The 16094-nt window shown below is 40.8% G+C and overlaps 1 protein-coding gene across 1 annotated transcript in view; it reads left to right on the forward strand.

The window, feature by feature from the left end:
- Positions 1 to 2027: 2027 nt before the first annotated feature.
- The window catches only part of Hydr2 (abhydrolase domain-containing protein 2), a 63966-nt gene continuing 49899 nt past the window's right edge, over positions 2028 to 16094 (forward strand). Inside the window, exon 1 of the mRNA XM_071678249.1 lies at positions 2028 to 2211. Coding sequence (XP_071534350.1) covers positions 2057 to 2211 — 155 coding nt within the window. The 5' untranslated portion in view covers positions 2028 to 2056. The remainder of the gene's footprint in view (positions 2212 to 16094) is intronic.

The following is a 16094-nucleotide window of genomic DNA, read 5'->3' on the forward strand; positions in this document are numbered from 1 at the left end:
TTAGTTAAACATAGTTGTGTACATGTAATGGATAAGAAGGAATTGATCTTTATGTTGTTTACACGTGGTATCCGTTCGTGTAAGCTTAACTACGCGAACGGGCAGTTAGGAGAGCTTGGGAGACCTGGATTTAAATCATTTTCATTTACGAAACGGTCGTTATTAATCTGTTCGCATGTGTTAGGAATTATCTACATTAGAGTTTGATAAAGTCAGCGATATAACAAATGGCAAAATGATGACGAGTGAATGAAATAGAATGAAAATGTTATTGATATGATTAACTTTACAGCCTTATCCACCTGGTACATTTTTTGGATATATGGAAAATTGACAAACCTACCTGTTGGTTAGAGTATATATATATATATATATATATATATATATATATATATATATATATATATATATATAAATATCCAAGGACTCCGTTCTGAAAGGGTCCTGAAGGACCTTTGGTGTAAATAAACATGTTAACTATCATGAGAAATAATGATTTCCTCGTAACTGTTAACTGGAGATAAATATGTGCTACAGTATATGTGAAAATGGGAAAAACATCAGTGGATTCGTTCAATAGCCACACAACATTAGTTTGCCCTCGACGAGGGAGACCATCAAAGAAAACGTGATCTACCCCGCTGGTTCTGGTTTTCTTATTCTGCCAGTGTATAAGGCTTTCTAATTTTACTTATTCATTCGACAAACTTAAGCAACTGCATTGAATAATTAAAAGATTCTCTGAGAGCTACAATCCTAAAATATTGATAGAGTACTATCCTCGTCTGTATGTTTATCATGACTTAGTTTGTTTTATTTATAATTCATATTTCTATGTATACCGTCTTTGTGCTCTTAAACGCTCAAAATTATTTAGCCAGAATCATTTGACAGCCACGAAATATTGACCTGAATTTCGCTGTGGGTCACCCATTCATAGAAATTAGACTTGGTCACCAAGTTGGAAACATATGCCAGTTCTCGGTCACTAGATTTCGAAAATAAACTGGGTGTTAATCACCAAATATTTACCTCAAACCGGTTGTCGGTCACCAAATATTTCCCTTGGACCGGATGCCGGTCGCCAGATATTCGACCGGGTGTCTTTCCATCCGAGATTATTCGACCGGTCGTCCGTGTGTTGTCGGTAGCCGGCCGGCACAGGAAACCTCGAGAACCTGACTCATTGCACCGAATGTCCATTTTGGGTGGGGCTCCTGCTCATCCCGCCATTATTGCCATTTAGACGTAATGGGTCGTTCTGTAAAGCTCGATATGATCATTTAAACCCATAAACTAATCCTCAGTCATGTAGACAATGAGATGAACTGGTGGTTTCATGGTTACAGATGACTTAACGTTGGCCACCTTGAACCTGACATTATGCAACCCCAAGTTAGCGCTCGGATGGTGCTAAACATTTATGAATATATTTTGGTGCTAATTGCTTTCATATCCAATTTGACACTATTGAACGATAGATAGGAAAATACTAAGATGGCTCTACAGTATCAACACCGTGAAAACTTTGGATAATGGAGAATATCGTGTCACAAATACTGCTGATAGGAAAATAAACACAAATTGGCATCTGTCGTAACTGTTACTACCTTGACGTGTTGCTTCAAATATTCCTCCTCCACAACCATGTGTTTACTCTATGTCAAGGGGAATTAAGACGATTATTTTATTATAGTTGTTTGGCAGACTAAGGTAAGATGTTGGTAGTTTGAGATAAATGGAGGGAAATGTTTAAATCTCCCAACACTATTTGTTACCCGCGTCCAATCATAACAAAGACCCTTGTTAAGAAAGTCTTACATCAATCACGCCTCTGAAAGATTATATAGTTTCGTAATACCCAACTTAATGATGATTAGATGAGTCATTAAGGTTGTGAAGTGGTTTGGAGACGAATCACGTGTCATATGCGTATGTCAAAGTCAGAGAGTTAGAGCCGCCGGCGGCATTTGGCAGCCGGCTCCACGATTGTCAAACAAAGTGACGTCACTGACCGACTCACTGTCAGTGTCGGTACAGCAGTGAGAGGGAGAAGATGTCCGCCGTCATCGTCTTCGCTGTTTTTCTTTTGATCTGTACCATACTCAAATTTTTGAACGTTACCAGCCCGCCTAGAGCACCCCGGCTCGTATGTAGTGACTCGAAATTCTTAGAACTTGTCCTGAAGTACTGTCCACGGCTGAATGAGACGTGAGTACAATTAAGATAATGAATAATTGTCTGGTTTTGTGTGTGTGTGTGTGTCAGGTGGTGTCACATCCCTATGTATATAGCTACTAGGGTGTCATGTGGCAGGGTGTCATGTTCATGACAACCTCGTGTAATGACAGTCAAGGAGGTTTAATTCCCCGTCAGCCATGATCCACTTGTTCATTGTTAGATCGGTCGTACCGATATGTGGCGGGTCAAATGGGCCATTAAGGAACATTGATGAACATGTAACAACCCGTTGTTGTTCAATGTTATTTATGACACTGATGTTTTGTGTTTATTTAGTGGCTAACCAGGAAGAAACTCTTGGTTTTTTTATACTAGATTTAGTGTTTTAAAGATGGAGATTGCCATATGTTTACTTTGTGTATAGGAAAACCATTTGATATGGATGATTCTCGTCACTGTGTCCTACATGGCGTACAGTTGGCGCTAGGAACCCAACTTGCATCTTTTTTTTCTCTCTTCTTTTCTGAAAATTGTGGTAGTAGTTTTACACCCCCTCACAATCACTGTGGGTCCTTACTTTTGTGTTCCCCCCCTCGTAATCACTCCTTAGATGACTGCTCTCTCTCTCTCTCTCTCTCTCTCTCTCTCTCTCTCTCTCTCTCTCTATCTATCTATCTATCTATCTATCTATCTATCACACACAGTTACGACTGGGAAAGGTTTAGGGAATCATTGTTTAAGACCACACTTGTTGGCGGTCGGTAACATGGTCCAAAAACCTGTTAATGCCATGGCTAACGACCATGAAGGCTGTTGTTACCAGTGAAACCACCCATCACCCCCCACCCCAGAGGGCGGCCGTACGACCCCATGGGCTCCTTAGGAGGGGGGGGGGTCGTCGTGGTTTCATAGCGTCGTGCTGAAGACGGTACAGCTCGCCAGGGTTCGAATCCCGTGCGTGCTGGCTGGTGTGTGTGCGTCATCGAATTACAATCCACCCGGCGGGGGGACCTGTGTGCCGTTTTTTGTTGTCATCAGCAATCACTTCATGATTCACAGCGGCAGTTTGCCGACAGCCTTTTCCCTGTAATTAGGCAATTTGAAAATACATACTGGGTCACATTTGCATAAAGGTGAAGTGTGTGTGTGTGTTAAGGGCAAATTCACCCCAATCACTTCCCATTGAATGATGGAAGTGACGTAGTTAAAGAATAAGTGTAGGAGCGACCAGGTCAGAATAGTGTGTTTCATACATGTCGTGGTTGTATAGCATTGTTTTACCCATGACCTATACCGGTAGCCTACTAGTTTGCTGGTAACTATGGTAAAAGAATGGAATGCCCTTGCGTGTAGTTAATGACGTCTACGAGCTGTTCATCTCAGCGAACGAGGCAAGTTACGACCCTTAGAACGCGACGGAACGACCCTTAAACTGTCAGTGAATGGCCTTTGACCCTTAAGGGTCCTAAGTTGTACTTAAAGGTTTTAAAGGAGTTTTTTGTTATCGTTTTCTCTGTATCCATGTTAGGTATATGTAAATAGTACGGGCTTTTTAAAAGGGAAATGTGGCCTATGTAAATTCTATTTTATTTTATTAATACATGATTCAATTAAACTATTCTGTAATGATTTTAACTCAAAACCTAACAGTGTTAAACCTTAACCTAGCATCGGGTTGCTTGCCTCCTGTGTTTAATTGACTATGTGACCTCATCTTCCTCACATGTTCTTCATCTTCCTCATATATATATTCATCACTCATTATTCCTTCCCACTTGTGTAAGTCATCTTCCCTCGCCGACCCATGAATCATGTTTCTACCACTAGGAATTTCGAAGTGTTATGTTCTCCCTCCAGTTCGTCATAGGATATTTTTTCTCTCAGTGGATGGAGGAGTAAAGAAGTGGTTCCCTTCGCCATATATATATTTTTTCAGTGGGTGGAGGAGTAAAAGAAGTGGTTTCTTTCACCATATATATTTTTTTCAGTGGGTGGAGGAGTAAAGGAAGTGGTTTCTTTCACCATATATATTTTTTTCAGTGGGTGGAGGAGTAAAGGAAGTGGTTTCTTTCACCATATATATTTTTTTCAGTGGGTAGAGGCATAAAGAAGTGGTTACCTTCACCATATATATATTTTTTCAGTGGGTGGAGGAGTAAAGAACTGGTTACCTTCATATATATTTTTTTTCAGTGGGTGGAGGAGTAAAGAAGTGGTTACCTTCACCATATATATTTTTTTCAATGGGTGGAGGAGTAAAGAAGTGGTTTCTTTCACCATATATATATATATTTTACCCGGTGGCTCACTTCCCCTTGCCTCTCTGTTATCGTAAATCCTTTTTCTAATCTCGTCTTGTAAATTTGCTTTGCCATATTCATTTCCGTGTGCTATTACTCGACCACAGATTCAATTTGCTTAGGATGTATGTGTTGAAGTGAATAAATTATGTGTATATATATATATATATATATATATATATATATATATATATATATGTATACGTTAATGAGATGGCCTTGATTTAGGGATTCAGTTGCCCGAGTCGTCTCAACTAACAACAGACATAAAAAAATCGTATTTCCCTCATGATTCAGTCATGTACATCATGCATTGTTCCACAAGAAGCGTCATGTGAATAATTAATGTACATTTATACGAAGTTCTACAACTATCAGACGTGCGGGGTAATTGTTTTTTGAAATAGGATTAAGGTCAACGAGTTGCATGACACAAGATCATTGTGACCCCAAGTGGTGCTGTTGGGAGTAAATAATAATAATAATAATAATAATGATAATAATAATAATAATAATAAGTGTTGTGGAATGTCATGACAGCTGAATGATTATACCTCAGTACCTCGGCTTGGTAGAGGGACATGCCATGAGTTGTAGCTATGTTTTATTTTTTATGATGTAGTTTCATAGTTTCACCTTTGAAGGGAAGTTTGGGGAGGGGGGGGGTGTGTTCGTTGGGGGGGTCGAGCGTTGTTTTAGAAGTTTGTTATAGTCGCGTGAAGTTGGTTATAGATACTGGGTGTTGTTAACGAGTGAATTGGTGGGTTTTCTGTGTTCGTTGGAGATGGATGGAAAGACTGGTTCCCGCCCCAAAATGAACTTAAGTTTGAAGTAGAATGATAAACAAAGGCGTCTTGAATGTGTAAAAAGGTCCATGTTTCGTTAGAACCTACTGAATAAGTAGGTTGAAGATTGACTAAGTGATATTAGAAGGGTGTATGTCTCAACTCCACCTTCCGATATTGGCGATAGATAGTAGATAGATCGCTCTATCTTTGTGGACGTGACCTCGGCAATCTATTGTACACAAATATTAGTCTAGCACTGTCATTGTTCTAGTACTTCTACGTACATGTACATACTGTAATATAGATTGCGTGGGGGTAAATTGGGGAGAGAGCTGTTCTCTCCATGTTTGCCGGTAACACTGGACTCTTTTGGAATTTCTGTGGCAATGAGTCATTTGTGCGAGTCCTGTGTGATGTATGTAATGGTTGTGTGTGTGTGGGTAATTATCCTACGCTCCCCTATAGTTAAAGAGGCAGCATTAGTGACATTCCTGGACCATCTGTTGGGTAGTTTGAGAATGGTAGTTGAAGCGGGTGGTTTCTGTATGTTTTCGTAATTGAGCGTTCGTTTGTCATTCCATTTCAGCTACCTGACCTTGACCATAGTCTTCAACAACTTGATTGTGGTCTAGTGTTGGTAGATTTTATTTTTTTTTCTTTATATTTTTTCATCATTCCAGACCCCCCAGGTGTTTACTCCAGAGGGTTTACCTGACAGTTTGGAACGTAATTGTCATCATAGTGGATGTGTGGACCCGTTGGTTAGGCTAACCTGAACCCGTCTGTACTCCCCAGCCACTTCCTGCATGAGTGGTGTGGCTATTGACCTGGGGAATCATTTACCCGGAGAATTTGCGCCATCATGCAAAGAAAAAAAAAAAGGAATTTTGCAGGTCTAGCGTAAAATGTGTTCTCTCTCTCTCTCTCTCTCTCTCTCTCTCTCTCTCTCTCTCTCTCTCTCTCTCTCTCTCTCTCTATCTATCTATCTATCTATCTATATATATATATATATATATATATATATATATATATATATATATATATATCTGTCTATCCATCTATCTATCTGTCTATCTGTCTGTCTGTCTATCTATCTATCTATCTGTCTGTCTGTCTATCTGTCTATCTATCTATCTATCTATCTATCTATCTGTCTATATGAGTGATAAGCTCTCATGGCTGTCCAACAATAAGCCGGCAAGGTTAGTGATGTAGGTGGGGGAGTGTGGGCTGCCTTCGTGCCCCCCTCCCTCCTTCACCACACAGCGCTTTGTTGGTGAACAACTTGCGAGAAGGCAACACCCTATTGGCACGTCTCCTTCTGTTCCATGACCACCAGAGTTTAAATGTCATCTTCCAATTGATAACTTATTGAGAGGAGAGAGAGGGTTGGTGTGTGTGTGTGGTGTGGGGGAGGGGCAGAGGTTGGAAGGTGTTATACAAGATCATTTTGATGGTGGTCATGTAAGAGAAGAGGAGCAACAGTAATGTTCTAGAGTTATAAGATTATGTATAGAAAAAAAAGGGGGAGGAACCTTATGTAATGACAGCCATTTATTCATTTGTGGTTCGAAGCAGTGAAATGTTGACTGAAGCCTAATGCATTTCCTCGGTATATATATATATATATATATATATATATATATATATATATATATATATATATATATATATATATTTCCAAAGAAGGAACAGAGAAGGGGGCCAGATGAGGATATTTCCTCAAAGGCCCAGTCCTTCCTCTTAACGCTACCTCGCTAACGCGGGAAATGGCAAATAGTATGAGAGAAAAGAAAAAGAATATATTAACCCCTATTTTAATCGTAGCTGATATTTCCTCACCATCTCTTGACGTTGCTATGTCCATTAGCCCCCTCAGATAGCCACCAGTTGGCTTCAACAACCCACCCTGTTATCATAGGCCATTAATCCTTCAGACCCAAGATAACCCCCTGACCATGACGGTTGTACCTTGAGCTGGACGGTACGACCCCCCCTGACCATGAGTTTTGTACCTTGAGGTCGACGGTACGACCCCTGACCATAGCATCTGTACCTTTGGATGGTACGACCCCTGAAACACGACGTTTGAACTAGCATCTTAATTCCTTCTGTGAAGGCAGAAGGTGTTATTTAATTTGTAAATTGGATAACACACGTCTTATTAAAGGAGAATTTGTATACGACTGTTTTAGATATGGGAGAAAGTGTTAATCCTTTTGTAAACAAGGGTTAAGTTTTATTTCTGTTGTGATTAAAGGGAAATAACGTCTTATGTCAGTTGTAGATAAGGGAGAAGTCGTCTAATTTCTAGTTTTGATAAGAGGGAATGTGTTTGGTTCTGCTGTAAACAAGGGTAAATTATTCTGCTGTAAACAAGGGTAAATTATTCTGCTGTAAACAAAGGGAAATTATTCTAACTATTGTAAACAAAGGAGGCGTCATTGCTGTTGACAGAAGGTAGAAAGTTTCGTGTTTTCTCTCGTAAATAAGGAACAAGGTTTCTCATTCCTGTAGTGTATCAGGAAAAGCGTTAATCCTATTGTAAATAAGGTAAAAATCGTCTTATTCCTGTAGTTGTAAAGAGAGATATTCCCGTTAAAAGATGTAGGTTTTGTCTAATTCCTATTGTGAATTACAAAGCCTTCGTGTTCCAGTTGTGTTCATGCACCAGCTGTATGAGTATTGACTGTGCGATGCACCAGTTGTGATGTGTACGATTCATTGTACATCTGATAATGGAAAGGTTATTTTTATTACTCCCAGATGAAAGGGTTATATATGATGTCTGGCAACTTTTTGTCAAAGTATGTTAGCTTCAAAAGGTAGCAAGATTAGCGTAATAATATTATTATTTATGTTATTATTATCCCAGAACACCTTTGTAAAAGGTTCCTTTGAGTATTAGAAACCCGGGAGCTTCCTCCATTCATTGGTTCCTGCAGTTCTAACACTGCGCTACACTCAGTAGCAGGGAAAGGATGGACTCCTGTGAATCGAAAAAGAACTTCGGCCCAGGGTCGTACTCTCCATTGCATTGCATGAGTGGCGTAAGTCGTAACCCATGCGTGTGTTTGTCTGTCTGTGAGCGCATACTTTATTAACATAACAACTCATTTATATATAAGTTACTGGCATCCTTCGACTATCGTGTGGAAACTGACCCAACTGGTTAGAACATGGGATTCATGCGTCAGTTGGGAAAACAACATATGTTATTTGAACGGTCTCTCTCTCTCTCTCTCTCTCTCTCTCTCTCTCTCTCTCTCTCTCTCTCTCTCTCTCTCTCTCTCTCTCTCTCTCTCTCTCTCTCTCTCTCTCTCTCCATCTATCTATCTACTTCTGTCTCGATCTATTTATCTATATTTATCTATGAATTCTCTCTCTCTCTCTCTCTCTCTCTCTCTCTCTCTCTCTCTCTCTCTCTCTCTCTCTCTCTCTCTCTCTCTCTCCCCTTTTCTCTCTGTTGAACGATGGCAAGTTCAGATTGGAAACGCGTGTGTGTTTAGGCGTAGAGGAAAAAAAGAAATAAAGGCGTACGAAATTTTGCAAGTGAATTATTAATATTTCTTATAAGACATAAAATGGGTCTTTAGATTAATGTAAGTAATTGCCTCGGCTTGATTCATTTTGTGTATTATTGGTCATATATGATGTGAGAGAAGAGACAATGTCTTGAAAATGATAGGTATAATGGTTTAACTTCCATTTTTCTTTTTAAAGTCGATATAGTTAAGGTAAGTAAGTGTGTCTAGTGTATTATAATAAGTCTTTGTGATGGTTAGGTAATTAGGTATGAGAGGGTTCACTTGGTCGTTAGTACAACCCAATCATTTAGTTTGAAAATGATATTGGCCTTCAGATGAAGCTGCCATTGGTAGTAAGATTAAACTATGTTGAAAGACTTTGAAGGATTGTTAGGGCGCGAGCCATAGAGATGACTGTAAAAGCCGAGCGGAAATGGCAGGGAGCGAGAGGGTCGAAGATAAAAGAGACGGTCAGCCACTATAGCTTGGCGTACACAACTAGTGGCCTCCACCCTGCTAATTAACTCTACTTTTATGCAAGTGTCAGAGCGTACGTCATCCATCGTTACAATTATGTGATTATACGTCATCCATCGTTACAATTATGTGATTATATGTCATCCATCGTTATAATTATGTGATTATATGTCATCCATCGTTACAATTATGTGATTATACGTCATCCATCGTTACAATTATGTGATTATACGTCATCCATCGTTATAATTATGTGATTATATGTCATCCATCGTTATAATTATGTGATTATACGTCATCCATCGTTATAATTATGTGATTATATGTCATCCATCGTTATAATTATGTGATTATATGTCATCCATCGTTACAATTATGTGATTATACGTCATCCATCGTTATAATTATGTGATTATATGTCATCCATCGTTATAATTATGTGATTATATGTCATCCATCGTTACAATTATGTGATTATACGTCATCCATCGTTATGTGATTATACGTCATCCATCGTTATAATTATGTGATTATACGTCATCCATCGTTATAATTATGATTACCTCATTTACGGCATTTTCTAGCGACGTACCTGTAGTGTGGTGGTGTAGGGGAATGGCTTGTGTTTTAAATCCAGTGCAAAGGTACGACCTTGTGTTATTACCTGACCTTTTTACTTTTCTTTTTATTTGACCATCGAAAAATATACAGAGAGAGCATAGGGACTTGTGCCAAATACCATAAAGCGCTAATATATATATATATATATATATATATATATATATATATATATATATATATATATATATATATATATATTACCAAATGGCGTACTAGCTTCGTCTCTTCGTTGTATATCAACTGACTGTTATATTTCTCTCTTGTGTCTCCCCTGATGATGTGATTATTACACGAAAGTGCACTTGGGAACTTATCGTGTTTCATTTTCCCCGTGGACTCATAGGAATATATATATATATATATATATATATATATATATATATATATATATATATATATATATATATATACTGCCTTTCAGATGTGCGGTGGATTTGAGCGAGTTTCGTTTGACATGCGTATAAAGAAGGATTTTACGTTCCATCATTAGAGTATGTTTCACTTAGCGTAGGAAGGTACAAGAGGGATGGACATTATCGTGTTTAAACGTCATGTTTTAAACGCCATTACGAGGAAGCAAGTCTTGGAACCACGGTAGTTGAGAATGGCCAATCTGCTTCGAACAGCCTACGCTGCTGGTCTGGCTGGACTAGCGTACTCCACGCGTAGCGTAATTTCACATCGACTGCGTTATTTTCGTGGGCGTGTTTTTGAGGGGCGTGGTGTGTAATTACTGTCTGTGGTGGAGGTGGAGTGGATGCGTCAGGGGGGGGGGGGGGGGGGCCTTGTGCTCACAGCTATCAAGGTAACGGCTCGGGGAAGATCCAATGTAATTAGTGTAATTAGTGTTAAATGACCCCGGCCGGGGGCCTGTGTTGACGCTACAACCCAAACAACATTTCTCACTCGCTTCTTCCATTTTTTTTTTTTGCGTCAAGTTTCATCGAGATGTATTTTCGACGATGGTTTCCCATATGTAGATGTGTTGCGTACCACTGTTGTCTAAGGCATGGTTGAATTATGCCTTGTTTTGAGCCGACAGGCAAGCCTGATTTAGCGTTAAACTAACACACACACACTTACACACACACACACAAACACACACACACACACACACACACACACACACACACACACAAACACACACACACACACACACACACACACACACACACACATATCCTCCTCATCTGCTGTAAACAATTCACTAAGTTTGAAATTCCAGCACAAGAAATTACCTTAGCCATTAAAGGGTAAGTATGGGGGGGTTTCCTTGTGGTTAATTAAGGGGGGGTTTGGGGGTGTTGTGGATGGGGGGGGGGAAGGTTTGGATGGCCTGGGTAGCGAAATGTGTGTTCAACTGCTCGTCATATTGCTATCTTGTCTTGTTCATTTTTTCATCATGGTTTGGCTGATGGTATAGGATGTATTTTTTAGGGTTTTAGCTTGGAGGGATATGTTTATGTTAGTGACATCAGCCATTAAGACAGATTCAATGACATCTACGGGTTAGGTAATCCGGTGAAGGGGGTACAGTGACTGAGTTGTTAAGGTCTGCTGTATGATCATATTTTCCTGCCAATGTTTAACGATTGTATTACTCTATTCACCTCTGCGTACTGAATGACTTTGCCAATAGCATATTTCAGTTTCTGTTTTACCTGTCTTGCCCAATATATATACACACCTATATTTCCATGCCTTCCATTGAACGACCTAAACTCACAATTTTCTGATAATTTGGCCAATTTTTAAAGGTTCTATTGAAAGACAACATTAAAAGCAGTTTTTTCAAGTCCCTGTCGTACATTAGTTAACATAGGAGATTAGGGCAACACCAGACATTTAAATAAATCATCCTCTTCAATTTTTTGTCACTGTATGTATACTAATAATGTCTTCTCGTCTTTCCAGTAAGCCTTGTTTCACAATCCACTTTGGACAACATAAATGCCTAAAAGTATATCGTATATGGTTACGTTCATCTCCTAAAATTGCAGGATGACATAATACGCAATGCACTTAAAAGACATGGACATTACTACAGACATTTTTACAGAATGATCCTGTCATGAAAATTGCTCTCTCTCTCTCTCTCTCTCTCTCTCTCTCTCTCTCTCTCTCTCTCTCTCTCTCTCTCTCAGCGTTGATAGACTTCCAGGCACTCGTGAAGGATAAGCTATTAGATTCCCTTCTTATTCCCAATCAGTCTTGAATTTGACGGTGGAGGTGAATTTGGGTTGAATTCATTCAAGAAAACATCTTCACAACACCCAAATTCCACGTGGAGCGGGTCTCCGTCACACGCGCTGCGCAGGTTACGTTTGCATAATCTCCTGTAACAGTTGTTTTCCGGAACTTTTTAGCGTCTAAATGAGCTGAATACCTTTGTGGAATTAGCGGCTGCACCCGGACTCTTGCCCTCGTTGTTAAAGCCAACGATTGTTAAATTGTGTAAAGATTTTAACATTATGATACGTGTAGTTCAAAGGAGGAAGGGGAGGAGGGAATCCATTATTGTAATGATATTGTGAGTATATATTAAATTCATTTAGACGTGATGAAAGGTTTTTGGCTATTTTATGATGTTATTAGATTTAGGCAAGTTTTATGGCTTAATGGCATTTAATTCCTTAATGATTCCTATTTTCGTCACATCATCATATACCCTTTCACTTCTCTACCCAGTCACATGACTCGGGAGTGGCGTTGAACCCTTCATTCGAAGTCGCTAAGTGTGTTTAGGTCATGAATATTGATGTTGGCGATGCAGGTTGGCCAAGGTCAGCGCTAATGATCGTATGGGGGTGTGGGGTTGGGGTGGTTGGGTTTAGGAACGGTCGTATAAAAGAAGGGCTGATTGCCTACAAGGGGTGGGGCGGGGGACGACGAGGTATAGTTAGGGAACTGGGGTGAGATGATGGTAGGTTGGTAATGCTGGTGGGGGTGGTAATTCGTGGTGGTGGTGGTGGTTTGGGGTGGGGGGGTGTGAGGTGGTATGGTGGTAGGTGATAGTGGCTATGCTGTAGTGATGTGGGAAATGGTGGTAGGTGATAGTGGCTATGCTGTAGTGATGTGGGAAATGGTGGTAGGTGATAGTGGCTATGCTGTAGTGATGTGGGAAATGGTGGTAGGTGATAGTGGCTATGCTGTAGTGATGTGGGAAATGGTGGTAGGTGATAGTGGCTATGCTGTAGTGATGTGGGAAATGGTGGTAGGTGATAGTGGCTATGCTGTAGTGATGTGGGAAATGGTGGTAGGTGATAGTGGCTATGCTGTAGTGATGTGGGAAATGGTGGTAGGTGATAGTGGCTATGCTGTAGTGATGTGGGAAATGGTGGTAGGTGATAGTGGCTATGCTGTAGTGATGTGGGAAATGGTGGTAGGTGATAGTGGCTATGCTGTAGTGATGTGGGAAATGGTGGTAGGTGATAGTGGCTATGCTGTAGTGATGTGGGAAATGGTGGTAGGTGATAGTGGCTATGCTGTAGTGATGTGGGAAATGGTGGTAGGTGATAGTGGCTATGCTGTAGTGATGTGGGAAATGGTGGTAGGTGATGGTGGTTATGCTGTAGTGATGTGGGAAATGGTGGTAGGTGATATTGGTTATGCTGTAGTGATGTGGGAAATGGTGGTAGGTGATAGTGGTTATGCTGTAGTGATGTGGGAAATGGTGGCAGGTGATAGTGGCTATGCTGTAGTGATGTGGGAAATGGTGGTAGGTGATAGTGGCTATGCTGTAGTGATGTGGGAAATGGTGGTAGGGGTTAGTGGTGTTGGCAGTGTTGGTAGGTGGTAGTGGCTGTGGTGTTGGCAGGGTATTAAGAGACAAGTCATTTAAATGAAAACATTATTGCTTTAACGAGGTGGATGATCGTCAATTTGAATGACATGGTTAAGAAGATGATAGTAGTTTTAATGATATAGTGAAGATGATAGGAATATGAATGGCATAGTTAACTAGATAATAGTCGTGTTAATAGTTAACAAGATGATGTTGAGTTTAATGATATAGTTAAGATGATAGTAATGTTATTGTGAACAAGATGAGAATAAACTTGATGAAATAGTGAAGAGAGAGAGGTGGTTGTGTACATGTCCCTACCCATTCCTGGGGTATGGGGGTGAAGGCAACTAACCCCCCCCCCCCCCCCCTTCCTTCACCTGCACCCATACCAGCTGCCGTTAGGTAGGTCATGTTGCTTCCTTTTTTTTTTTCTTTCTAACAACACATAACCAGCTGCTGTGTGTGGACATGCTCCACCTGATTCCAATGTCCGGAGGTGGTTCTTCCACCACCACCACAGCTGCCGGCAGCTGTGGTGGTGGTGGTATAGCATTGGTGTGGAGTGTGGTGTGTGGTGATGGAGTGTGGTGGTGGAGTGTGGTGGTGGTGGTGGAGTGTGGTGGTGGAGTGTGGTTGTGGAGTGTGGTGGTGGAGCTGTGAGTTCTCTATTGAGTCCTAATGTGTTGTTTGACTTTATCCTGTGACCACTGTAATCTGGGGGTTTAATAGGTGAATGGTCCTCTCCTCTAACATGGTCCTCTCCTCTAACATGGTCCTCTCCTCTAACATGGTCCTCTCCTCTAACATGGTCCTCTCCACGAACACGACTTGAGGTCACTGGACAGCAGCGGGTTTGACCCATGGGGTATGGTGGTGGCGGCGGCTCCTCGACCTCCCTTGACCTGACCTGTAGATATAGGTTAAAAGTCAGGTCATTGTACCCAAAGGGTCGTTCCACCGTGCTCAAAGGCTTAACTCACAAGACCTCGGGATAATTATTGTGTACACACACACACGCACACACACACACACACACACACATACACACACAGACACACACACACACACACACACACACACACACACACACACATATATATACACAGATACACACACACACACACATACATACATACACACATTTATATGTATGTATGTATATATATATATATATATATATATATATATATATATATATATATATATATATATATATATATATATATATATATATCGCGTGTGTGGACGTATGTATATACATGTGTATGGGGGGTTGGGCCATTTCTTTCGTCTGTTTCCTTGCGCTACCTCGCAAACGCGGGAGACAGCGACAAAGTATAGAAAAAAAAAAAATATATATATATATATATATATGCCAGCTTGACCGCTCTGATATCTAACTGCCAGATGTATAGATTTATAGATTTCTATATTGTTAACTTTGATGGTTCCTACCAGTGAAACTGGCCACGGTATGAGGCAGGAATGTTGACCGTACCTGTGTGGTGGCCCAGGTGGGAGGAAGGCGGGGCGGGGGGGCGGTGCTTGGGAATGCAACCTCCTTTCCCAATATGAATGACGTCATGGGGTCCATGTGATTGGTCCGTGGGTCGTGTGTGGGCGGAGTCTACGGGATGGTTTCTGCAAGAAGGGCATGATAATAGTCTAGTGGGACAGGAACCCAAATACGATATATATATATATATATATATATATATATATATATATATATATATATATATATATATATATATATATATATATATAATGAATATAGGGGTTTGAGAAGGACGCACTTCGGAGTTATATAGTCAATGGAACAGACCCTCGCGAGGGGTCAGTGGTCTGTTACCGAGCAAACCTCCCGCACACGTGGGAGAGGGAGAAAGTAATGAGACGTGGATTTCTAATTTGATGACATTAGCTTCGTTAAGTGAGACCAGATCTGCTATTGTACACACAGACCTGGGGGGGGGGGGGCTGGTGAGTAGAGTGGGGGGGGGGTTGAAGTGGGGGAGGGGGGCTATACAGCTGGCTGTTGCACAGACACCTGGGGACTGGCCAGTAGAGGGAGGAGGGGGGGGGACACACACAGCCAGCTGGTGCACAGACACCTGGGGACTAGCTGTGTGATGAGCCATTAGTCACCAACACTCTCTCTCTCTCTCTCTCTCTCTCTCTCTCTCTCTCTCTCTCTCTCTCTCTCTCTCTCTCTCTCTCTCTCTCTCTCATCTGTTTAAAGTAATCGCACCTTCCCTCTTTTTTTTTCTCTCTCTCTCTCCAGTTTCCGCTAAGGTAATTTTATCCCAGATCGAGACGTAATGTCGGTGCCCATGTATTACTCACTCGCATTACAATAATGTAATCAACATTAAAAATAATCTCTCTCTTAAAGCCAGATGCGTTTTTCAGC

This window comes from Panulirus ornatus, chromosome 27, assembly GCF_036320965.1.
Source record: "Panulirus ornatus isolate Po-2019 chromosome 27, ASM3632096v1, whole genome shotgun sequence".
Classification (NCBI taxonomy): Eukaryota; Metazoa; Arthropoda; class Malacostraca; order Decapoda; family Palinuridae; genus Panulirus; species Panulirus ornatus.